Raw genomic sequence first — 27,450 nt, 5'->3', positions numbered from 1 at the left:
TGCTAGCTCAGCCTCTAAGAGTCAAAGCCATAAACCTTGTAATATGTGTTTATATTGTGCAATGCTGCAAAAATAATTAAATCAACTTGTTTTTTAAGAAAAAAATGTTTTAAGTTTATTCAATGCAATTTCACAGTGCTTATAAGAGGATCAGTTGAATCAGTAAGCTAAAAATGCTGACATTTGAAGCAAGTACTGTTGCAAATACTAAACTGATATAATTGCAGATTCAGTAAGAGTTTCCACAAATTCCAATCTATTATGAAAAAACATATTCTTTATGAATGCCCATTCATTCCCCCCATCAAATTGACTGAAATTTTAATTCAGCTATCTTTAACTTAAAATGCTTTTACTCTGAAGTGTCAAATACGATCTGAACTGCTTTACAGCAGAGAAATACGGGGGAAAATTAACTTTATTTAACTGCAGCCATCTAAAAGATAGCTTTTCTTGGTAAGAAAAAATCTATCATTTCTTCAGAGCATTTTTTTTTTAGATGCCTATGTTAACACTGATGAATGCTAGTTAAGGTTTCTGGAGAAAAGTTAGGAGTAAAGCAGCCAGACTCGGAAAGCTGTTCAAAAGACAGAACTGCGGAAACGTTGGCTGACAGAGCGGTCTGGAGGCTGCTGGTCCAACTGCCCCCTCCAACCGGGGCTCTTGGCGACACTAGGTCAGGTCAGCTGAGTCCCTTTTGGGGAAGAGGGTGTTGGGAAATAGCTCTGACATCCTGTGCTTAGTCCCTATTCAGACACGTCTCTCTGAAGTCAGTTTAGCAAAGGATATCCCTTACCTTTTTGCAGTGACTTTTGCCTGCCTTTGTAAAGGGTACTGCAGATATGCACACACATCTGCATGTGAAGGAAGATGCCAAACTTGTAATTGTGATTAATTGTGGCAGTCACAAGTCAAACAATACAGGTCTTGGTGTAACAGGCAACTGAAGGTCTTTAACTGAAGGCCTTCAGTTTTGTCTCCTTTGTCAATTCAATCACTCATCTGTGTCCAGTGGCCACCAGAAAGCAGGACCCATGGCAATTCCAGGTGATCGAAAGTCATTAGGATCAAAATGTACCCACAAGACCCACTCCCTGTATTATAGGCAAGTGACAGCTTTTAGTCACAAGTGACCTACTTTAGACCGAGCAGGTTTCTCTTGCACTGTTAAAATCCATCAGCAGCAAATGTAGAACAGCTAACCAGTAAGTGCTTAGCTAATTTATACTTGTTTGTTAGCTATACAGAACTTGCTCTCCTTTCTTGTAGGTAGTACTGGTAAAGTCATATTGGTTACTATATCTTGCTGGCAAATGAATTAAATTTACCACTTAACCAAGCATGAAATTATGTTTTCAATTCTAATTCAATAAAAGCTGAATAAGCCAGGAACAGTTACATATCTCATGGAAGAATCAGTTATCACCAGACGTATCTGTTGTAGTCATTAAATAAAGTGGTTGCCCATCTATAGTGCATCAAGACAGAAAGCTGATAGCCCAGTTAGCTGCAATGAGCCAATGGAGGATGCAGGTAGTAAAGCTTATTGACTGAGATCAAAATACCTTAAGAAGTTAATGAAATGTAACCCTCATTTTGCAAAAAAAGGTGTAAAATCCCTATAATGCTCTGTAGGATTTTCCTTATCTGCAACAGTAGCAAAAGCCCTAAGTGTTCAATTACGATCAATCCAGATGCTGACTTTGTTCTGGTAAGTAAAATGGACTGCACTTACTCTGGCCTTGAGGCTAAGAGCACCACTCACAGCCAAATGGCTAAATTCTCGTGGGCTCCAAAGCACGGCCATCGTGTCAAACTGGGAGTGTCCCACTGCCCATGCTAAACCTTGGCCCGTTCCCAGGAGTGATTTGGAAAAGCTAGCTAGCACAGGCCAAATCTGTGCCAGAGATCATGTTAACAATTAAATAACATAAATGAAAAAAGGACTGTGCCTGGGCCCGTGTGCTGCCACTGCGTAATTTACTGGTGTAGATGTTATGGCTCATTCCCACAGAGCTGTGCAATGTCTTGTGAGCGTAAGTCAGCAGTAGTAGTAAGAGCACAAAACTGGGATCAGTTCTGTACCCTGAAGTTCAGATCAACCTCTGCATTGCAGGAGTCGGGGAAAAGGGGAACTATCCTCCTCCTCCTGGGACTGTTGTTCCAGTTTGTCTTGTTAGCAGCCAGTTTCTGTCTGCTCTAATGGGATTCTGGTCCTCTTGCAATATACATTAATGTTCAGACTAGAAAGATGATGGCAACTAGGAAAAAATATTCCTACAACCTAGAGGCTTTTAAAGATAAATTTACTATTTGTGTAGTTTCAAATTCTACAAGACAACAACATAAATTTTTCCTACAGAGCCTTGACAATCACAATTCCCTTTTTGAAAATTTTTAGAAAGAGAAGTGGGTGATGATCTATTGATCCAAAGCTGGTGCACGTTAATCCCTTATTTTCTTCTTTCAACAAATATCATACAAATGTTATTTCTCTTGGTTTCACCAAGAATGCTCTGAAAATAGTCTGTTCTACCTGCTAATTCATTTTACGAATCTCTAAGGAACAATGTTTCATATAATTTTTGAGTATGGAGGCCGGTTAAGTCTTCTCTTGAACTGCTACTTAAAACTCTGGGTCTGTGATGGGTCTGTGAACAAGCCAGTTTTCTCAAGAGAACTAAGTAACCCTCCTATCTAAAAGGATTACTTATTACCAAAACTCCCTCTGAAATCAAACACTTAATGAACAATCACAAAAATTGTATGTGTGCATCTTGTTTTACTGCTGTGCCAATGTCACTGATTGATACTTTTGCTGGACAGGACACTGTCACATCTCAGGAATCCTAGTTTTTAAGAAAATCCTGACTCAAGTGTTTTATCATTCTCTATCATAACACTTTCATGTACAGAAATCTTTTTTCTGCCTTCTTATGCTATTAAACAACAATTGTAGCAAGACTAACAGTAATATTTATAAAGTTTGTTGTAATTATTTGACACACTCTGTAATTCATCCAGCACAGCTGTTTCATTCCCCCATTACATACAACAGAAGCTGTAATATTGTCCCTAATTTATGTATGGAGTGTTCAGCTGAAGGCTGCTGCGTGCTTCCACACTGCGCGGCTCTGGCGTGCGGCTCAGCAGTACAGCGCTCGCTCCAGTAGTCACCTCTGTGCTGCTCACTGGAAAACAGCAGTCCCAACCCTCCAGAGAGCAGATGGTGTCTGGGAGAGGCAGGAAGAAAAGTAAGTGCAACCTAAGTGGTACACATCTTGCTCTTCCCAGCAGTTCCTCTCCTCAGGAATCTCTTCAGCAGTTCAGTGCCATATGAATATTTATGCTGGGCATAATGGCACACTAAGGAGAGGACAAACATTGTCAGGCAAAGGATTTCAGATGCTGGAATAAACAGTGTGTCATTTATAGCTAAAATGCTTTCAGGAAAAATGCATCTAGGTAGGAAGAGAGGATACTAGCAAAACCTGTTGGCCAAAATAATATCTAATCCTTTAAATAAGAAAGAGCCTAGAACTAGCTGAGGAAAGAGGATGGATTTAGAATATGTCCATATGAACAGCATTATCAAAGATGTCAAGACGAAACTGGTTTTTACCCAAATAATGATTTAAATGAAAGTGAAATACTCCCTCACTTAGGGTGATTTCTGGATTCTTAGCAATACCTTTTACAGGTTCTCATTAGCGCAGGCCTGAACAAATAGACTTATTTTGGAGTTTGTAATCAAGAATAAATTCTCAACTGTGTTTCTGTTTGTAGGGAAAGAAAATGTAATTCTGACTGTTATGTTTTTGTAGTTGTGTCTGGATTGCAAATAATAAAGAGTTGGTCCCTCCAGGAGGAGTTCAGGCCTTCACTTCCAGTGAAGAACACTTATTACAAAACTGGCCTAAGACTTCTTCCTGATGGATCATTTTTCCTCTTCCCCAGCACTATTTCGGGAGAGTAGGAACAGGAGGTGATAAAGCAGCTGGACACACACAAAAACATCTTGGTGATATTTGCAGTGATATTCTAAGGGGAACTGAGCAAACCTTCTGCTTCAAACAGCATTTAAAGAAGATGACATTTGGAAAAATATCAGTCCATTCAAACACTTTGAGCTCTTTAGGCAGAAGTCTCCTTAAAACTATGGGACCAAAGCTGAGATGGCCACCACGGCTGCTTGAGCTGCAGACCAGATGTGCAGTGCCAACTCAGATGTCCACTTTTCCTAGTTGGAGCTGATACCTCTGCATGCTCTGCTCCAAGCCAGCTTGTGTATTTTTCAGCAGACCCCCTTTTGGTATACCTTTGGCCTTGAGACTCGCTTTCATAGCTGTAAGAGAATTTTAGCTGTGACCTTGCAAAATATAATTATTATGTATTTTAAGTTGTAACAGCCCTTACATGTGTCCTTGTGTTACAGTTTGCAGAGATCCTCAGAGGGCTCTGTGATGTTTAGGTCTGTGACTTACGACAATAGTAAGAGGGTGGCAGATAACTTATGCTGCTAGATCTTCTGAAAGAAGTTTTTTCTAAAAGAATGAAAACTCCTTTGCTGAGACACAAGTCTCTTCTACATTCTTAAAATGTTCATACAAGCAATGTGACATTTTTATTAGTTTAGAGTTTATTTTACTCATGATACTGAGTTCTCAGTGCTAGTATCACTGAAAGATACTGAATATGATGCATTTCTGTTGGAGAAAATAGCAGCCAAACACTGACATGCAGAACTGCAATATTAACAGCTGCGATCTACAGGAAATACAATTTCATTCTTTAATGTACATCCACCTGCGCAATTCTGTGTTTGGTACCTGAGTCCCTAGCTCCTATAGCTCCTGCCTTTATAGAGACACGTCGCATAGCTACCTCTGAAAAAAGATATTACAAATAATTCGTTACAGTAGTAATAGTCTGGTTGTTAACCTGTTTCCTACTTTTCCTCCAGTAACTCCAGTACCTGCTAGTGAGTTTCGGCTAACTTTGACAAAGACGATATCTCAGTGTTGTGAGTGTGAAAAATGGGTAGAAGAAGGAACCAAGCTAGTACTGCACAGAGGAAAAGGCAAGTGAAACTCGGGTGTGGCAGGTTGCTGGTAGCAGTAGTCAGCTGGGCAACCAGCAGGTGCGTTTGCAAGCTGGTTGGGCCAAAGGAGCGTGGAATTAGCCACCGCATTTACTGCCTTTGGCTTCCGACGGAGGGGCTCTGTGAAGCAGTGGAGAGTGGTAATGGAGGCCCAGAGGAAGTTAGACTGCAATTCTGTAGGGAAGTAGGCGTCATCATTTCTGCTGTTTATAGAATGCTTTGTGTTAACAGAAGACCTGCAAAAAAGCCTTAAAAGTATCAAACCAGATACAGAAACCCTTTACCACCAAAATGTAGCTGTCTCGGGGACTGAGGACATTGAGGCGGTGATAAACGAGTAAGTGGATTGCACAAAATCTTTCACAATAATAGAGGACCATTCTGTTTGGAATTTGATCACAGATGCTGGCATACATCCCTGTGCTTCCATACAATATTCTAGTGTAAATATGTATATTTACACATGGGAACTCAGTGTAAGCACTATAAAAAGCCTGGATACAGCATCCATCTGGTTATGGGTAGATAGTGGCTTACATTGAGAAGATTTCAAGATCAAGTGCCAAATTGATCTAAAGAGCTTTAAGCCTGAAGTTTAGATTTGCAGGCATGGATTTACTGTTGGGTGGCTAACGAATCTGAAAATATCCCAGATATCAGTACCTTCTGTCTACGTCAAATTCATCTTGGTAGCAAGGTTTTGGGTGCGTAACTTTGTTATTCAGCATTCAAACCTGTCCCTGGGCAACATCATACCTGCAGCTCTGTTTAACAATGTTTCTGTACTTCTAATTGAGCAATACCTGATAAATGGCCCTGAAATGTGTCAAATGGGGATTTACATCCCAATCCATCTTCAGGCTACTGAAACCATGACAACCTGTCATTTTTAATAATACACTTGAAGGAAAGATTGTGAATGTGTATTTGCATCAAAAGCTGAAGTCACTCAAAAGTAGCTATTAATGTCCGTCAAATTAATAATGTACTTTACAAAACTAAATACAAAAATACATTTATATGGAAAGGCTGTGATGATATCAAAAGAAACAGGACACTTATGTGATTAAAAATAATGTCCCTTTTAATCCCCTTCCTCCCCCCTTCCCCCCCCCCCCCCCCCCCCAAAAAAAAAATCTTTGAAATAGCACCATTGAACACTATTATGGGTAGAGGTCTTAAATATTCCTAGGTGAAACAGGTCTAGGTGAGGTAGTTAAGGCTAACTTCTTAGTTAGGGCAAAGTATCTTCAAAGGAGCTTTTAAGTGCCACCTCAGCACAGCTGTGCTGCCTTTAGCATCGCCGCGGAAGATGCTATGATTTAAATTTGTCTCCAAGATGTATTTCTTTACACTGTGTGTTGGGGAAGGGAGGGCTGCAAATTGAAACTACATGGTTTTGCTACTATCAGCAGCAAACTGTGACGTTGATATGCTGCCTTCAGCTGCTGGCTGAAGGGATATGGGAGTAAAGGCTATATCCATTCCTTATTCCTACACATCCATCTGAGCCAAAGGAAGTCAAGAAACATGATTTAATCTTATTAACCCTTGCCCACACTTTTCCGACTTCCCCTCACTCCCAGCCCTATTATAAATTTCAAACGAACCTATGTGACAACATGCCATCTAGGTTAGTGTTTCTATGAACATCCTCTGCTGTTGTGCGGCTTCCCTGAGACTGAGCTGTTGTAATAAGGCAGAGTGCAGCGTGTGCTAGTGTGTGGGGTTTTTTTGTTTTGGTTTTTTTTAGCATGGTACCACAGCCTAAATATTAGTACTAATTATATTTATGATGTACGTGTTTTCACCTTATCCCCTAAACTGCTTTGAGGTAGTTAAGACCTTGTGAATTCATAATGGCAACACTGAAAGTCATCTTTCTTGAAAAAACTGAATAATTCTTTCAGATCTCCGATTGTCTCAAGAAAGGAACCTCCTCAGGGTATGTAAGCACCCATATGAACTTCCTCCAGATGATAATCAGTTATGATGCAAGTTATGCAGATTTAAGTCCAAGATGAGTTCACGGAAACCATCTCTACTTATTTACAGTATTATTCTGAGCTGGGGCTGAGGCAACATGGACAAAATATAAATTGCAAAAATCAACAGTTTATTGACTTTCTATACAAATTATGCTATTTCTTTGGATTGCTGCTTTAATCAAATGTCTTATGGAGTTTATGCATTCTGAAAACTTAATGGAAAATAGAAAACTGCAATCTCATACTCTCCTTCTCCTTTACTGGACTCCCATAATGATGAATGACAAGATAAAGCTTTTGAAAAAGGAGGAAAGCTGAGAGTCACACGCACATACACACAAAAGCATACACACGAACACGCTTATTTTTCCTAGAAGACAAGTGTTGTAAATTGAGATGGGAAAGGCTAAGAAAGGAACTGCATCCCAGAGAAGACTTGCAAAAATGGGATTGTTATGTATTTAGCATTTTCTACTCATGTACCAAATTTTTCCTTTTTCCTTTATCCAAGTTTACTAAAGCAAACATCTAAAAATATTTCTTTATTTTACTCTTGTTCACCTTTGCTAGTTAAAATAGACTCCTGAATGATTTTCGGGAGTCAAGCTTAATTTCCTTCTTTATGTCCCCTCAGGCACTTGCTCAGAAAGCTAAAATTTCCATTGTCGGGCCTAAACTGCAGCACTGTTTCTCTTTCAGGGATACAAGTAACAACTTGATAAAGAAGTGGAGGTAAAACTATGTAGTTATAATTGCTTTCAATTGAAAGCAATAGTTATATGATTGAACTATAGTTATAAATTAAGACACTTACCTATCTGACACAGCGAGCTGCCATACCTCTAATCAATACTACTATGAGCTATCATTTTCTGTCACTTTTTCTACAGGAAAAACATATCCCAAATAAAAAAGGGCAAGTGCAAATGCATTATTTTCTCTTTCCAATGTCCTTACAAGGCCTGCCACCTCCTGTAACATATACTGTCCCTTATAGTAAGAAGTTTCTTACCCTCAATTTATGCACACTCTTCCTCTGCTCCAGAATCGTCTACTGCTGGTTTTCCTCAGCCTGTTGAGGGGCACGCAGCTTATGTAGCCCCTCTGCTTTACCATCCAGAGTCCAATCTGATGAGGAGCTGCTTATCCACGCTCTTGTTTTTGATTATTAGAAACAGTTTGCTGACCTCTGCTTCAGTTCTTTCTTAAGCCCCTTTCTCTCATCTAATCCTAAAATACATAGTTTAATTTGCGTATCTATAAGCAAAGGGTGTCCACTTCTCTACAATCAGTGATTAACTAATTAAACGGGGGAAAACAATGCATGTGCCATTGTGAAGTGCCTACTCTGCCTGCAAGACAAGCAGAAATCCCTGGTGGAAATAAGGTAGTTTTTTGGTTACATTCAGAGCAAAACAGCGTAAGGAGAGGCGACTAGGTACTGTTATCTCTTGTGCTGGAGAGACAAAAACCAAAAGCAGTTTCTTAAGTGCAAGACTTAAAATTATTTTGTGCTTAATGCCCTAGCCATAAAGCAATTTTACTTAGCCTCAATTTTCTTAATTTATATGGGAGGGAGATCCACAAGTCAGTGTGAATCTTAGTATACTTTTTTGTTACTTCTACTTGTTTGGGACTGCTGTAATATAGCAACACCAGGCACCAGTCTATAGTTTCAACCCTACTACCCCCTCTCTGGATGACAGTTATGTTTAATTTAAAAAAGTGAGAAATTTTTCCTCAGTTTCCCCAAAAGCCCAAATCCAGCTGGTCAGGAAATGGGTCTCTTACAACCTTACAATTAACAGCTGCAACCAGCAGGCCACAAGCACTCCGTACCCCCTCTGCCTGCGTAACCATTTGGAAAGCTGGTGTAAAAACTTACTTTTTCAGCCAAAGATCTATATTTGGGAATCTCCTGTTACCAAACTCTATCTTGCTTCAATATCAAGAATCGCTGAAGTGACAGACAGCCGCTGGTATATATCCAGATCTAGTCCCTGAATACACATCTTCCCCCTATGGTCTACTAAGAACAAAGTTTGCAGGTACCTCGAAACAGTCCTTGGCAAGTTTTCTTGTTCTGAATAGCCAATGGCTAGGACTGATTAACAACATCTACTTTAACCTGCTAGTTTTATTTTATATTCACTTACTAATACATCTGAGAACACACAGTACTGTAGGAGTAAAAGAAATGTTTCACAATTATTCATTTTTTTATTCATTTAAGTTTTTGATGTTGGCATTGGACTTCGGACTTTCTGGAGCCACTCTACATCAAAACATCATATTATTCAGCCCTCTGAAAATTCACCACAAATCAGTTTACAGATGACATTGATGCTATTTATTCCTCCTGGACCATTTCTAGCAATTCATTTTTTATATTCCTACAGTGCTGAAATATCGTTCACACCGGAATCTGTCCTTTTAGTAATCACCAAAGCAAAGCTTGGCAGTTGTCATATATTGTACTCTTGAGAAAAATGTTAGTAATATTCTGAATTGATTGAACAGCATGGAATCAGAACAACCTGGCAGAGAAAGCACTTAACTGACTTCAGTTCCTAATTCTGTCTTTTTTCCACTCTATTTTGGTTTAGAAACTGCTAAATGTTGCCATTATTTTTGATGCATAGAATAAGCCAATTATTTATAAAGATATTAATTTAAATAATACATGATTGCATTCATTAATGTCCCATATAAGAAGACAGAATTATGGATTGTAGTGAGTAACTGTCCTTCAGGGACAGCCCTTGGCCAGCAGACACCGATTTTTTCAGTTCCCCAGAGATTAACATGAGGTAGAATGGTCTTTCTTAAAAAGAAAGAGATTTTTAAACAGAACTTTACATGTTTTAAAACAGAGTTTAAGTCCTTGAGCATGACTAAAATGATTAGTAACAAATGGCATCACTAATGTGACAAGGTTTAATTAACTGAAAGGGATTCACTTTGTATCTAAAGCAAATATTGTTACTTAACATTATTAGGAGAAAAAAAATAACTACAGCAAAGAACTGGTAAAAAAAAAAAATGCTCATGCTCCAAGATAACAGAAATTCCTGAAAGGATGCTAGCGTCCCACCCAAGAAGCAGTTAGGGCACCAGGGCCAAGAACTAAGCATGCTAGTGGCAGAAGTGGCTGCACCAGAACCGCCAGCCCTGCTCGTGCCACAGCTGATGCTGTCTAAGCAAAGGCACCAGGACCGCTATTTGTGATGGTGTTCAAGCACTTAAAACCACGTACAGCTGCACAGATGCAGCCTCTACAACCCCAAGTGACATCTACTGGTATCTTTCAAAGTCTTTATTTCATTTAGAATATCCCCAAGGACTTTTGCTGCAAAGAATTTCTTACAAATTACCAAATTACCACAGAAAAATCTAAGATTTCCTCAAAATTTGAGGAGGTCTACAAAAACAAAATACAAAATGTCCCCCACAGGCAGTAGAGTGGAGGCCAAGACAGCAGCAAACCTTTCCTTTGTGGTTCTGCTTCAGATACTTGTCTTCCTAGTATGTGTTTCTCCCTAAATTTAGAAATATAGTACTGCCTTTGCACACATATAACTGCTTCTCAGCTAACCCGAGCTTTAGATAATTCAATCTTAAAAATCTTGGCAATAGGATCCTTGAAAAAAAGTCCACAGACAACTGGGAGACCAAAGGCAGATGGTCTGCAGAGGGTGAGGGGGAAAGATTTTGGGGAACAGAGGCAAAGATGTTCTTGGAGAAGAGATACTGCCAGCATGAGTGAAAGGAAAAACAGGTCCCAGCAGAGGAGGTCCTAGCTCGGTGTGAAGCCCCATACTACTGTGAGGTGGTTTGTGTATGATGAGCAGTTTGCAGACCACAAGCTGGAAACCGCTGCCTTGGAGACTGGAATCCATAGTGCTTTTTGTCAAAATGCCGCTACGCTGCACTAGCTCCTCTGTTAAGCTATTCTGTTGTCCAGTTCTCATTGCCTTGGTGCCTATGTGAACCCAAAGAAAAAAAGTAAAGCAAGTAAAACTGTATTTTTCTTTGTGACAGAGTGGAGAGGTGTGATTTGTATGTTAATAAGGGTTTGCATTGTTTATTAAAAAGGAGTGTTTATCCGAAAAGGGCTGTGTTTAAATTCACTAAAATGGATACTCAAGAGACAAAGCTGGAACTGAGAGAGAACTGAAACACGGGGAGTTTCCTCAACAGCAGCTTTTTTTTTCTAGAGAAATTATCTGCATGTAAACTCATTAAGAACCTCGTGGTGAAACTCTGTATCTTGAAATCCAATTATCTGTATCAATGATATTCAGCCCTGAGGACCTCAAAAGCCACGTTCTCAGAAAATGGAGACGCACAAATGTACAAAATAACGGCACAACACAGCATTAACACCTGAAGATGTAAACTGCATGATCCAGTACTGCACTGCAATGGGTGGACATCACATAAAGCAATATATTATTGCTCACTGGAACTTTATTTTTAAAATTGAATTGAAGTGGTATAAATATGGCAAACTGCACTGCCATCCCGTTTGCTCCCAAATGGAATGAGAAGTTTCTTTTTAACCTCTCTTTCAGTAATTCAGAAATATTAAGGCCAGAAGTCACTATTAAGTTGCCTGCTGTGTAACAGGCCACAGATCGTATTCTTTTCCCCTTGCAGGCTGCTGGGTAGGAAGACAATGATGTTGTTCCTTCAGCATCTCTTTTCAGACAATTCTGTTTCTTTAGTAACGAGAAAATACATTTTTTTTTTATTCTCAGCTGGTCTAAAAATTTGGAGGAAAGTGTCAAGATGGTTTACTTCCAATACCTTCCAATATTAACACTGAAATAAGGGAAGCTCTCTGACAAAAGATACTAGAAAAGTAACTACTAGTGTGAAGGTGGAAACCTCATTCCAGATAAATTATATAAAGGAAATGGTTTGGAATGGTTTTGGTCTGATGTTTTAGAAATACAGACCAATACAGGTAACTAGTTAGAGAAATTAAGCAATGCTCACACATACACAAACGAATGAACAGGAGAAACCAGTGCTAAGAAATGGAAGAGTTAAGAGGAGATAGTGTAAGCCTGTGAGCATGTTGTCCGCTTGTGTTATTGGAATTGCTCTAGGCGTGGGCTTGCATTCTGTTCCCGTGGGTGAACCTCTTCTGTTCCTACTGAAGTTAATTTAAAAAGTGAATCACACAGAGTAGAAATGTTTTCAAAATCAGAAAACTGATGTCTACTTTAACAGTAAAAACCTTTGTTAAAAATTTGAAGTTACTCTTCCAAGAATAACTTTACCGAAAGTTTCCGTACATCTAACTGCTCTCTTAAGGCTTGACTCCCCTCCGAACACCCTTTCTAAATGATGTGTATAATTTTGACTTTTGTTCACTGTGCATCTAAGATAGCTTGTTATAACTGTGGTTTGAAATCATATTAAATCCCTTTTTTATTTGCTCATCATTTTCTTGGGATCAATTCCATAAAATCCTTTAGGGTGCAGCATAATCACAGTTAAGTGTTGTTTAAGAAATTTCCTGGCTGCTCTATCAATTAGTTCATTGCCCTGAAAACTGAAGTGCTTCGGCCTATAAGAGACACACCTCTATTTTCAACATACAAGAACACAATAACAAAAAAAGTGAACGCAAATATACTACTTGCAAAATCAAATTCTTACTGAAGCCTTAACAAACAGTTTTTTTAAAAGCATCAAATTGCAATCTTTTGCTCGAAGGAGAGTTTTGATTCAACTATTTTAGATATCTCTCTAAAATAGGCTAAAGTTCAACTAGAATAAATCCTGTTCTCATAACTTGACAGAAGAGCATCACTGTTTGACATCAGCAGGATACCATTTCTGAGTGCGAAAAGAACACCTCATTAGTGATAAAACATCTCCCAGGCCCTCAGTACCTCCAGTGTTTTATTAATAATCAGACATTTGCTTCATCCTGAGCTGGCACAAAACCAGTTAAATTCTTAGAATTGTTAAAGGTAATAAATATTCTAAAACTCCTGGCTTCAACTCGCTGGAGTTTCCATGTAATTTTGTTCTTAAATTTCACATTATGTCATAGCATAATTTATAAATAATCTGAAATATTTCAGACTTTACATAAATATTAGAATCTGTAAAACTCTTACTTTGGCATCAAAAACAAAAACCTCAATGCATTTCTGTTTAAAAAGGAAAATGTACATGTTCCTTTGAAATTTGGACCGGAGTTGGAAGCACTACTGTCCTTCAGTAAGCAACGATATCACCATTTTATCCTTTCTGTTAAGAGGCTCACATCAATTCTGATATATGTGCACACAAACCACCAGAACCTCAGTGGGAACTACAGAGCAAATTCCCAATATCTCATACTGTTTCCAGGAGAAATCTCAATTGTCAAGATGCCAGGAGAAGATAAATCACTTTGGAATAACCTTTTGTTAGCATCTCTGCTTGTTCTGATATTGGTTATTCTGTAAGTCACAATGCTTTTTCATTTGCTTTGTTCTGTATTGCAGAAGACTGAATAAAAGAAGAGATCTACCTACACAGACTAAGCAACAAAATATTTAAAATACCTTTTTAGGCACCTCCAAATAAGGTAAACAACACAAAACCCATTCTGAACTAATGACTATTTCCAAGAGTGCTAACAAATTCCACTAGGTTCAAGATATTTTATTTATAAAAAAAATCTGTAATTAAAAAATATCAAACAGCCAGTTGGATAAACAGACAAATAACTTGGTTATTTGTGATTGTTCCTGAACTTCCATACTGTGAATACATTCTTCAGTGAAAAAAAAAAAAAAAATCATTAGGCGTAATCATTAGGATCAGTTTTAATTTGAAATGTTTCAAATTACTACCACTCTTTGAATGGCAATTTTGGAAGAAAGTATTTCTCAGAAATGAACACAGCTGATTTTTTTGTTGCTCAATTCTAAAATTTGTCTTCACTCCTTATTTTTAGTAAGTATATTCATTATAATTTTTTTAATAGACATAAATTGAAAGAATGAATTAGCCCTTAAGTTCCATAATACAGAAAATCAATTTAACAGTCACATATGTAAAATGTCCCCTGTGCTATTAGCATCACATGAGATCATTAAAAGTGAAACATGCTTGGGATCTAAATCCGTTCTCCTCCTCCCTGCAATTTTTTCATTGTATGCACTGACATATAGTAGTTTCAGTTTAGCTTACAGGCTCTGAGTCAGCAGCAGAAATGCACTTGCTTGACTGTTTTTCAAATTCATAGCTATAAATAGTTTCTGGTCAATTATTTTGCCTCATATGCATGCAGTAGCACAATGCTGCAATATCAGAGATGTAACAACTTGTAGAAACATTTATGGAACTTGTACTTTTTACTAAAATTAAAAAAAATAAGCAAGGTGGAAAGACCTCCTTGAGGCCATAATTTTAAGCTTTTTGGTCTGTCAGGTTAGTTTAAACTGCCAATGAAGGCTAAATTTCCTTCTCCCAGCTCTGCTATGGAGATGATAACCTCCGGTGGGGGGAAAGAGTGGCGATCTGAACATGACAAATTAGAAAAACAGTTCAGCAAGACTTACTAGAATCAAGCCCTTCAGCGTCTACATACTTAGATCACTTCTCAAAAGACAATTTAGGATTTGTGAAAGTTTTAGCACTGAACATAACTTTGAGACAGTGTAAAAAAGAGAGGCTAAGATGACTGATTAGCATATATCAGTCGTATTTCTGTAAGTACACATACCTCAACAACAATCTCCATATATTTGCAGACCATCATTCTGTCAAGGTAGTTTTCTGTCTCCACCTTTAGTGCACAAGGACAAGCCTCAAGGTTTATGTTCTGAGCCACAGCTGGACACATCAGCTAACCTAAAATGACTCTGGTTTCATACCTCAGTATATTAAAAAACACTTTCTAAATCTGTTTCATCTGATTAGATTTCCATAAACCTCCATTTAAAATACAGAAAGAGAGGTTAATAAACTAATCAGCTGTGGCAGACATTCTACTCACTTTCAACATGAAATTATCAGATTGATTTTAGCCATATAAGGTAGTCTTTGCTAACCTATCATTTCCATCATTTCCAATATACTTGGAGAGGTGCTTATGACCTATTAAAATAAATGTTGTCATTTAGTTTTATAATTAATATAAGTCGGGAGATGCCCAATAAAACTTGTGTTTTTAAGATTCTAAGTGCCAATATTCTCTAAATAACATAAAAACAAGATTACTTTTTGAACACATCTGTCTGCCTGTCCTATGCTCAGGTAGAAATTACACAGCTCCCTTTATTTCATAGTACGAAGAAGCTTATCATCCCTCCCTGACCCTTAAAATGATGACACAACAAGGTTATCCTGATTTAGATTAATAAAAGTAGGGTTTGGCCATCTTCAGCTACATTTTTAGAACAGCAGCTTTAAAATTCCACTCAGGATGAACACCAAATTTAATTATTAACATGCAGTTTTTACAAAGGAGATGCTATTCTTCTAGACAGAAAAGTTTCAAGTAACAGACAGGTCAAATGAAAATGTAAATATGCACTAGAAGACATCTAAAAATACATGGTTGCTATCCCTCCAACAATGATAAAGCTTGGATTTGCACAGGATTACCTTGTTATTCTGCCTCGAAAGTGACTGAGATAAAAGTGTTAATGCTTCAGAAATATAAATACAGCAAAATGTTTGTAAGTCTATTAACTTCTTGCTGTTATACCAGAGCATGATAGAATTCATACCTTTCTTCCCCCTGTGTTTATGCGAAGTGGAGTTAGGAAGGGATCAAAAATCATATGGCTGGTTTCAATGTTGACAGGTGACTGTCTTTTCCCAACAGAGCAAAGATTCCAAGCTGAGTTCACCAAACCCCAAAAGGAGGGAACTGCAAAATAAAATTAAAAAAAAAATGCAGATTTAAGAAAAGTCTGAAAAAGAGAAATATATGCAAGTATTAATTAAACTTGTCATACTGTCTCCATGCTCACTAAAGCTGAAAACATAGATATGTTAATCAAGTACCTGAAATGTAAAACCTTATACACAAAGACCAAAACATACGATTTCATATATTCTCATATCAGTGTATTTTTTGCTGTCTTGACAGTACCTAGATATAATACAAGACTCAATTATAAATAGCTCCTTTGTTATTAAATCATAGAATATTTACTTAGCAATAGATAATGCGACTCATTTGTCCTTACGCTAACTTTACATGCATACAATGTATCCTTGGATTAGAAACAACCCATTTTTACTCAGTTTTTAAAAAGTCTTCGTGTTTAGTAAAATTCTTTTTAAAATAAAAGATTACTATAAGTGACATATTGTGATTCTGAAGAACAGGTTGCTCTCTAGACAAGTTCTATTCATTTCTTTTCCATTCACGCACACCTCTTTTAGTCAAAGTTTGTATTTTAAAAACTTACTGTTGGAAAAGCCATATTTTGGTGGTATCTGCAATGGCTTGGAACATGGAGGATCCCCTGAACTCAACTTTCACAAGTTGAGTCACTTTAAAAGATTTTGTGCCCTAACTGGCAAAGTAAGAAGAATGTTCTGTGTGTGAGTATGCACTGCTTCTCATCAGATACCTGCAGACTGGAGGGTCATATTGCGTTTAATCTGCAGTTTCAAAATTTAGACAAGATCAACCTGAACCTCTCTTTGGATGATCAAAAATTTCTGGCTAAATGACTGAGAAGCAACTTACAGAACATATGAAGGACAAACAAATTTTTGTGTGCACTCTTTGCCCCTACTGAAGTTTACGATGAGGCAACGTTGGCTTTGTCATAATTATTCTGTGTAGTTTTGTGTAGCAGGTGGAAATTTACAGGTGCTAATGTTGATGTTCTGTTTGGAGGATTTGTTTTTCTTTATAGATTTTTATTTTTTCGTAACCTTTGAGCCTCACAGCATTTTTCTGATCTCCAAATTCTGCATGATAAAGTCTATAAACCCAGACTGGAGCAAGAAGCATGAGGCTGAGCTCATGGGGGCAGGAGCACAGGTGTTTTGCCTAAAGGGTGGAGTTGAAAAGAACTCATCAGCCGCTTATAAGAAGCCTTGCAGATGCTAAGGCTAACTGCATGTGGAGTATAGCAGTGTGAGTGCTTTCTTCTGAGTGAAATCTTTGGCTGCTCTGGTGGGAGCTACGTGGATTGTTGCTTTGGTTTGACCCTCATGTTTGTAGCAGACTCAACTCACTGCGAATGTTCCTTGGAGGAAAAATAGAAGGAAAGTATCTCCTGAGTACTGTTGCCTCAGGAAAATGGCTTATCTTGGTGAGTGCTTTCCTAACAGTTTAAGTGAAGTTTAAGCATGCTTAGATGTAAAATTTTGGTTGAGTTAAAATCTAGCTTCCTGTATAAGCTTTTCTATGGAAGTAAAAGATCTTAAGTTTCTTTAGGCTGTTGCTTGCACAGCGGAACTCCAGCACAAGTATCTACAGAGTACAGATGGAAAATGTTTTGCAAATGTTGAGCCTCTACCTATCCCAGTAGTACACAAGTTATTATCAACAGATACTACTTTATATATAACAACTGAAAGCTTTTTTCTTTCTTTTTTTTTTTTTTTTTTTTGATAAAGCTTTCTTCTTTCTCTGATTTGAGTCTCTGAGTGTCTGTGTGTCTTTGGATGCTTCATAAGCACGTAAGCTTAAACAGCCCTGAAGAGGTCTAAGTGGCACTGTCCTTACCTCACTCTACTGGGTATTTCTGGCTTGAGAGTCATAAAGGTTTTGTGGGGGGCTCCTGCTAAAAGTTAGTAGCAGGATTTTTGTTAACATCATTAAGCAATAACCCATGCAACGGGGATAAAAAAAAAAAATCTAAAGTCTCCTTACATCCTCTAGTTGAACAGTTCTGAAATGAGCACTAACAGTTGATCCAGCTGGCGTGCAGTGCCCAAACCAGGGAGCTATGATTACTAGGCACTATGTGAAGGCTGGAAGGAGGAGTCACAGTATAATGCCATATGAACTTGGGTAAGTGAAAGGCAAGGAACAGCACTCAGGATTGCTAGAAAATGTGGGCAGATGCCCACATCAAATTAAGTCACTAGTCTCTCTTTGAATAATAAACCCACCCAGAAGGTCAGAAGGAAGGCCCTTAAAATAGGCCTGATGTGATTTTATTCTATTCCTTTATTTTATTTTTTAATGAAAGGAAGGTATGGTTCTATTTTTTTTTTTTTTGGCTCCTCTGTCCACACTATTGGTCAGCTCCCAGTGGACACTTCTGTGATGTGGCAAGTTCCCAAACTTACACTAAATGTTGATGCATTGCACTACCTTGCTCTTTAGGCAAAGCAAGGCACAAGTTACACCTAGTTACTGAGTATGTGCATGTGCTACTTGTTCTTTAAGTACTGTAAATCTCATTATAGCACTACTGTTTGTCAGAGAGAAAAATGCTTCTTATGCATGAGCCTACAGTATACAGTTTAGCTTAACACTGAGATAGCCAGGTTTCCCTTGATAGATCCTGCTGTGTTTCTTTAAAAAAAAGGATTAATATTTATGATGAAACTGTAGAGCTGTAGGTTCAAGAGGGGAAATATTCAAAGGGAATTCTTCTTACTTGAGTGGTTTAGTACTACTAAAAATTTCCTGAGCACAAATATTCTAGGTATTGGTACAACATAGAGAATTCTTTAGTGAGCTTTATAGAAATAAACTAGACGTAAGTGCAATAAAATGGCAAGCCAAACAAATGGCAGTCAACTCCCTTCAAATTTGTATTACTTAGTCTGGTGTGACTAGGATCCTCCCGGAAGAGGTGCACTCTAGATAGCGGCTATGAATGGATGTTTCATAATGTTCTTTCTGGTTTTGACAGGGTGACTTTGCATTCTACTTGCTACCTGTCACACCAGCCCACTGCTGGGGATCAGGAAGGTGGAGCTCTAACGTTATGGTGTTGCGCTGCAAAGGTCAGACTTGTCACCCTGACATGTAAGTCTGCTGCAATCTTTGATTTCTTCCTAAATGCCTGGGTAATTCGCTCATGAGAATCGCTGATGTATGCTTGGTGCTACCTCTATTACATATGATTGCCATTACTGCACTTTTTTTTGCCCAACCTTTCCCCTGTGATCAGAAAGACTCAGCTTATGCTTCAGCTGAAGTAAGACTGACCCAAGACTGCACACCTAAGCTAATTAATAGATGAGGATATTATGTAATATTAATGTCTGATCACATGTAATCAAGGTAATTAGTGGTGCTGCCTAGATGTTCAAAGTAATGGAAAAGAATTTAGAACCATAATGGGAAAATCCAAGGAGGCTTAAATCAAACACAAGAACCAAACTCACTGATTATACTGAAGAAATCAGTAGTTGAATGTAGGAGAAATATAAAACTATTCATTATTTTGTTACTCCAGGCTCAATAAAGGAAAAGGTTCTATCAGGAGTTAAATCATTGATGAAATATCTTTTTCTCCCCCACAACTACCTGCATTACATTTCCCATTAATAGATGACTAGTTTTTTGTGGAATAGTCTACATCTTTGTGTAGACCTTTGAAGTATTTGGCAGTCCTGTATAAGAGCTACTCTTAAGCTAAATTGCACACAGCCTGTGCGCTGGCTTACAATCTCATTTAACACGATTCTCTAGCTATTGGTCCTTCTGCCAAAGTTTTTGTATACTGATCGTGTCATCTCTGCTATTGCCTATATAGTCCTATAAATTTGTACTGCTTGAGAGCTGGTTTGTCACAAATGTTACAAATACATGAGGTGATAAGTTTTTACCTGGCCAATGTCCTGCATTTGACTTTCTCGGAACAGAAAGGAAAATGGATAAATTCAAAGTTGACTTTTTCTGTGTACTAATATGCTATGGACAAAACTTTCTTGGTGTTCTAGTGGGAGAAAGTGAGGAAGATAACTTATTTTTTTTCTACCTATGCAAAAAATCAATGATGCCCTTATTCATAGCCTATGTCTTATTGCAGCTGCTATTTTTTCAATTTACTGAGCAGTTACATTAAGGTATATGAAGGTACTTTGTCATTAGCATGACACACAAGAATGAGGGATTCTGATGGCTTTTACCAAACCTATGCATGACCACAGTGGAATAAGCAGCTAGAACAATAAAGCAAGAGTTGATTACTCTTCTCCTGGTGATGAGCACAGATGATGTACCTAAATAAAAATAGGTCTCCCATCTCTTGGGGGAAAAGCACTGAAAGAAGAGTGTCCAATAAGGATGCCTTTTTTGCTACAGCAGACTGAGAAGCATACTGGAGCTGTACATGGAGCATGGTGATAGGTGTGCAACAGTGCATCCAGGCTCTGAGGGGAAGCAATTTTTTTTTTCTAGTTTGAGGCTGCATTCTCTGTAGCAAGGTATTAAATATTACTTGATTTTTTTAAAAAAACTGCTGTACTCAATGGTCTAGGTGATGAATGGATTGTGGACAATTAAGTACAGCCTCCTGGCTGCGGAAGGCTTACTTAGATTTCTTCTGAGTTCAACCCATGTTTCATTTCTGTATCATAGAAATCATAGAATGGTATGGTTAGAAGGGACCTCTGGAGTTTATCTAGTCCAACCCTTAGTGTAGCCCATACGTTGCTCTTACAGCAAAATCATTGTGTGTAGCTAGTTTCTGAGGCAATATCTGAATAATCCCTGAGATTCAGTGATTGGAACAGTTTGGTCTAGTTCAGAAGGAAACAGATGCATTGCTTGGAGGTGGAAACTCTGTACTCAGTGGCACTCTTGGCTCTGTGGGGGACAGAGTTGGTTCATCGTGTAGCAGTGCTTCCCTGGGCTGTATCTGGCTGCTACATTGAAGTCCTGGCTGTGCCTTCCATTCTGAACTCACTGTGGAAAGGCTAGAAGTGCCACGCTGTGAAATGGTACCCCATCAGCTCTCAACTTCACAGTCTAGGGAGTCCTTTAAGCTACTTGCAGTTGCTTTGAAATATGCCTACAACTGTGGAGATGCAAAATGATGTTTTAAAACGCTGCTAGCCTCAAATAGACACAAGTTGACTGGCCTGGCACCAGCCTCCGCTTTATCTTGTCCATCTCATTGATCAGATGTTGCTGGCACTGGGCGGTTAAAAATCAGTAAGATACTAAGATGACATTTATTGTTTTAATCTCTTGCGTTCAGCGTCAGCTGTGCAAAACTTTCATGGAGAAAAGACTGCCTGCGTCCCCAAGTGGCATAAGAAAAGACTAAATACTAAAAAAGAGAGAGAGCTAGACAAGATAGCCAGGTTGCTTGTATTGTTCAAGGCTAACTTCCTCTTTGAAGTTGGTTCAACTTTCACAGAATCACAGAATGGTTGAGGTTGAAAGGGATCTCTGGAGATCATCTAGTCCAACCCTGCTGTTCAAGAGCACAGACCTTCTGGATTTAAGTTACTTTGTTCAAGTTCATGAACTGAAATAAAAGGCAGCTTATTCATACAGCAGATTCCTGTTTACGTATTTAAGCTTTAGCATCAGTCTAGGCAACAGCATAAAACACAATCAGATTGTATTTGTGCAGCAATTATTCTTGCCCCGTGTAATTACTGGTCCCTCAGATAAAATCTCAAGCTACTTTATTGAAGCTGGGAATTGAAACCACAGAGAAGCAGCTATCTATGTACATCAATAAAGCAGTCCATTAATTATTTCCACCTACTCAACTTGAAGAAAATTACCATACTAATGCCTCTGGATAACCACATGACCTGCTCTGCTTCTACATAAAAGCCAAACATAAAATCATAAAGGCTTGGAGAGATAAATCAGGGACACCAAAGAAATGACAGAGTATAGAATGGCATTCACGTAAGTAATTGGTCACAGGAATCTTCAGACTGCAGTAATATTAGACAGGATCAGGATGGCCTCAAATTTGAGAACTTAAATATTCTGATTTCCTTTTAACAAGTGAAAAGTTGATAGCTAAAATACATTCCCAAGAGAGACAGCAATATGAATTACCATTCAAAAGATAACAAATCATTAAAGCTTTTTTTTGTCAGTAGATCTTGCAAGATATCAGGAAGTGAAAATAGCCTAGAGCTGTAACTGTATCACATCACATACTGCTAGTTTCACAGTGGTCTGTTCAAATGTCATCGTCCCCTCTGTATGAAGGATTCTCAGTGACAGGAAAGTTCTAGCTTTCTGTTTTCCCTCATTTAGGCAGTGCAGTTGAAGTGGGAAATGGGGAAAGGAAGAGTTAAGATTCTGGAAATATACCTTTAAAAATGGTTCAGTTCTACTATGTCTTTAATACAAACATCCTGCAATACTCTTTTCAATTTACCTTTTAATTATGCAGCAATTAACAGCTGTAGTTTAAAGAATTTCTTTAAGAGTATTACTTGGAAAAAAATATTTAGCAGTTAGTGACCTCTAACCTTGCAAAGCTTTTGCTATTTTCATCTACACATTTGGGATACCAGTGCAGAAAACATCACCATCTCTTTTATAATGTTGATTAAAGCAGACTAACATCCCTTTATATATTATATTAATTATGAAGACCTGTTATATAACAGTATGTAATTAGATTCTCTACCACAATGTAGTCAGTTAACACGTACACTAAACCATACAGTCAAATACTAGTTTCACCAAAATTTAGGTCAGCAGCTTAGATGGTACTGATAGAGGCTTTTTCTAACGTACCTCTTTGCGTTATTATGGCAGGAGGAGGGTGGTATAGATAAACGAGGGGGTATCTACAGGCAGAGATATACCTTGGTCCAAGACTAAGTAACCTCAGTAAGAGGTTTCCTAGGGCCGTTGCTACTGCTAATTGAAAGTTTTATTGTACTTTTCTCTCTCATTCCAATCAAAGGATATATAATCTTGGAAAACTGTCTCTCTGTGTAATCTTAGCAAAGTTCCAACTGTAAAAGATTTAGGGTAAATATGTCCTGAAATAGAAATGAAACTCCTAATGGAAGCAGTTTGGTTCAAGGCTTAAAAGAAAGGGGGAGGTCGAGTGGAGCTGGTGCAGCTTGTGTGTTAGAATGTCAGTCCTGGGTAAAGGAAACTCCTCTGGTCACCCCTCTGCCACCAATCGCCAACAGGGCTCAACTGATTCCCCTTGAAGCAGGCAAAGAACAGGCTGGTAATTGCAGCTGAGCAAGTTTGCCTGATGCTCACTGCGATTTCGAGGCGTGGAAAGGAAGGGGAATTTGGCCTGAATTTAAATAGAGACTGGAAGGGGAAAAGATGCAATGCAAAAAACTTAAGAACCTGGATTTTGAGCTACATGATTTTTAAAAGTAACCTTTTCATGTTCAGTCTTCTGTTATTTTTGGTAGTGTTTTTCAATCTGTAAAATTTGGAATTTGGGACTTTGGCTGTTAAATAAGTGACTGTTTTGAGGCAGGGCAAGTGAGATCCAGAGTTTTATATAAGAATCAGAAATGTGAAGAAAATGTGGAAAAAAAAATGAAATGTGAAGAATGAAAGTTGTTTAGAGAAAAGTAATTTGAAATTTCTATTGCTTTAAGGAAAGGGGAAAGACTGCTTATCTAGCAGATAACTTGAGCTCTGTTCTGTAGATTCAGCTTTATTTTAATGTCTTGGGGATATTATTGATCCTTTTGCTGAAAAATATAAATGAAAGAAGGAACATAAAACCCTACAAAACACACTCTTCTACCAGAAGTGCTCTTTCTGGAGCTGGGATACCCCAGTGCTTCACAGCATAGCAACTGTGTTAATAAAAACAAAACATAACTGTCAGGTATGAAGTCAGGAGTTAACTGTTTGTTGCTCAAAGTCAATATATGCCTGTATCTGTCAACTAGTGCTGTTCATTAGCATGAACATAATGAGCAGCATGCTCAGATGGGATGGGGATATTAAGGGCTCCTCCTGGCGAAGGCTGGCACTGAGAGGCAGCTGTGGTTTCGGGGGAGCATCTGGGAAGGGTTAAGCAGTCCCTTTCTCCTGAAGGCTCCTGTGTATGATGGAGTGCTCCGGCATTACTGGTAGCGATGTACTATTTTTGTTTCCCACAAGACTCTTACAGCTAACGACAGCGAGTAAAGCAGAAATGTCCTGGCTCTGCTGACTTGCAAAGGCAAGTGAGAAGCAAGCGCCGAGTTCACCACTGAGTGCTGCAGTTCATATCTGTAATGACAGTTCATGACAGAAACATCGTTCTGCATTCTGGCGTTTTCTAGAGTAATCGGTTTTCTCTGACTCTGTTCTGAAGAGCTCTGACCTGCTGGAGGATGCTGTTTCCACAGTGAGATTACAGAAACTGAAATGGTTCTTGGAAATGTCAGAGCTCCATAGGATGGCTGGCTAGATCCACTTATTCATGGCCCAAAAAGTTGTCTGGGCCATGCTGATCTCAGCCCAACGCAGTGCTGCCAAGCCTCCGTTCTGAGCAGAGGCCTTAATGTGAAGTGCTTTGGGCCGGAAAGGGAACCTTGGCCTCTGTAGCTGCCACATCAGACTATTCTGTCATTTGTTCTCTGCTGATCGTCTTCTAGTGACTGATTTTTCTACTGCTTGTCCAAGCTGCAGTTATACTAAGATCTGGTATTTCTGCTAGAGGGAAAATCTCATTGCTGCTTCCTTGGTAACATTTCATACATGGTGTATGCAGGCTCTGCAGGTTGGCTTCTGCTGCTGTGTATAATTTAAGAGTTACCTAGGAAAACTTGCATGCTTAGAGAACCTGACTCTCTTGTGAGTAATTCAGCTCAAATTGTTTCTGGGATGTCTCTACTAATCTGTGTGTGCAAGAGGCAGAAGTGATTCCTCTAGTTGTGTGGGAGCTTAAATAACTACAGATCTTCTAAAGAGGTCAGGCTCTTCTGTATCTTCTGCTTTCCTCCACAGTAACAGTATTTGTATCTTACTGAACTCTATAACACTAGGTAAAACAATTTACACAGGAACTAGTTTACGATGCAAAGGGATAGTTGAGCAACAGTATTCAAAACAGTTGATGCTGTATTATGATTTCTGTATTCTGTAGGCACACCAAGGGACAAATACAGTGCACAGAAAATGTAAGTTCTACCCAACAAATCCCTGCATTGTCAGTCCACCAAATGAAGAGTAGTAACCAGTATGAGTGTAAGGCTGGTCATAATCGGCCTAACTTTCAGAAATACTAAAATCCATTAGTCACCTGACTTTAGAGAATTTGGAAAATGCAAGATGTGAAAGGTCACTTTTCCTTGGAAAAACTGGGCCACTTACATAAACAGAAAATTCATCAGTGGGATGTTTAGTCCATGATAACCCTGTAAATATAAATAATTCTGTAACAAACAATAACAATAGTATTAATTGTTTAAAAAGGAACTGAGTAACTTAAAAAAAAGCAGTGGAGACTGGGAGAAAAATGAAATTATTTATCTTTACAGAATGGCAAAACTGTCGCAAATAGCTGGAGAGCATCTTGGGTTACATACAGAGCCTCATTCAAATAGCTTCCTGACTTTAATATCCCGTATGAACTTGCTGCTATTAAACTCCTCTAGCATTACATTAATTGCCACATATGTCACTCAAATGTATTGCAACTTTGTTAATGATAGGGTCATGTTTCAAACCTTTCTGTCTGCAAATGCATTGAGTATGTTTTGAACTCTGCCATGAATCTGAGCTTCCAAACAACCTTGTTGATATTGCTGAGGCTGCTTTTAGATAGCAAATGAAGCTGCTGAATTCTGCTGTCAGTAAGGAAACATCTTGCAAATATATTGGTTTTCACATGGCTATAAAAGTTCTTAGATAATCATCTAAAGATGTATTCAAGGATACCAGTTAAGTGCTTTCTCATTGACTTTGAAATTTCTGCATTTGTAGTCAAATACAGGAGAATGTTCTGCAGAACTCCCATCAGACAGGCTAACTGGGAAGGCTTTCACAAGCCAAAAAGACTGGAAGGAAAAAAGCCAATAAATACTTGCCACTGTTTTGGAGAGGAGAAAGGAACTAACTAAGGAGAAGATAGCTGGAATCTATGAGGCAGTGCAGGGGAGGAGAAAGAGTTTGGGGGCAGTAAGGCGAGGCAGGGCGCACAGAGATCCACTGCCATTCCACTTTATATATATTTTAAAGAAGATGGCCTGGAAGTTTCAGCAGCTACAGAGTCAGCCTGTAGGGGCTGAAATTTGTGGAGCTTAGCACAAAATTTTGATTCTTGCTATTGCATCCTTTTATTAAGTTTTCAATCAACTCTGCAAAAATCATGCATTGTATTTAGATATTGTATATGTTATAGATATTACATCTCTGATGCTAAGAAATCAGAGTATATCAGACCAGGACATGAATGACTCTTTAATAATGTATTCCTAGCCTAAGAACAGGCATTCTTGAATGCTGCAATGAGTTACTAAATCAGAAGTGCTAAGTTAAATCATGCCAAGGTATTTTAATTACTTCCTCTAAAATTAGCCACCAGAGGGCAGATCATGTGTTTGTAAAGGGTTTGTATGTTGTGCCAGGGACCTGAAATGGGCAGGACGTGATTAGTGCTTCCCCAAGTTTAGTGTCTTCAGCCTCCCTGAAAGGGGATCTTTGGGTGGACGGGGAGACCAGGAGAGATTATACAGACAGGGAGCAGGAGAAGGCCAAGTGCGGTGGCTGTGTAATAAAGCAGAGCTGGGTAGCGCAGCAGTCTCCTAGTTGGAGGCTGGTAGCTACAGCACTGAGCCTGCTCCGCGAGGCTTGCCTGCCAACACCTCGAGGAGACTGTGAGCGAAAGCCAGAGTGCCAGAGCACTGCGGCTACGCTGAAGGTGGGGGCTAAAGGGACTATCTCCCCTCAGACAGCAGTGTAGGCAACATACAACTTGTGTGATTCTGATATACTGCAATTGCTCTGCTAATCTGATCAGGCCTGATCTTACTGTTAATGCATACAAGATACAAAGCGAGACTTCCCAAAATCCCTCTGGAAGCTGCTGGCAAACACAACTCAATCTAGCATCTGAATCACAAGATCAAATTAGTTCTGAATGTCTCAGCCAGAAGTGATGCAGGTAACAAGCAGTGGAGCCAGGGCTCAGGGAGGTGCTGCAGGGCGGCCGTCAGCGCAGGGCGGGGAGACGCACCACCTCCGGGCAGGAGCTCAGGTGTGCACGCCAGGTGTGTGCCGCAGGCTAGACCAAGCCGAGGGCTCGCCTTGCGGCGGCTGCTATCTTGTGGACTGGCTAGCTGGAAATTGTGACTGAGAAGCCGTTCAGCACAGCAGTGATCTTTCCAGAAGCTGTCCTTAGCTGACTACGCTCCCTTAACTGTGGGTGTGCTTGTGCTTCTTACGCCCGCGTCAGTCACACACCACTACAGAAAATGCTGCTCATCTCACCAGCACTGACACGTGGCACAAGCCTGTAAGGC

At 39.0% G+C, this 27,450-nt stretch overlaps 1 protein-coding gene across 1 annotated transcript in view; it reads right to left on the bottom strand.

The window, feature by feature from the left end:
- Window positions 1-27,450, bottom strand: part of CA10 (carbonic anhydrase 10) — a 196,728-nt gene that overhangs the window by 107,732 nt on the left and 61,546 nt on the right. Inside the window, exon 5 of the mRNA XM_062591662.1 lies at window positions 15,834-15,976. Coding sequence (XP_062447646.1) covers window positions 15,834-15,976 — 143 coding nt within the window. The remainder of the gene's footprint in view (window positions 1-15,833; window positions 15,977-27,450) is intronic.

Source organism: Rhea pennata, chromosome 19, assembly GCF_028389875.1.
Source record: "Rhea pennata isolate bPtePen1 chromosome 19, bPtePen1.pri, whole genome shotgun sequence".
Lineage (NCBI taxonomy): Eukaryota > Metazoa > Chordata > Aves > Rheiformes > Rheidae > Rhea > Rhea pennata.
This window is presented reverse-complemented; position numbering and strand designations above follow the sequence as displayed.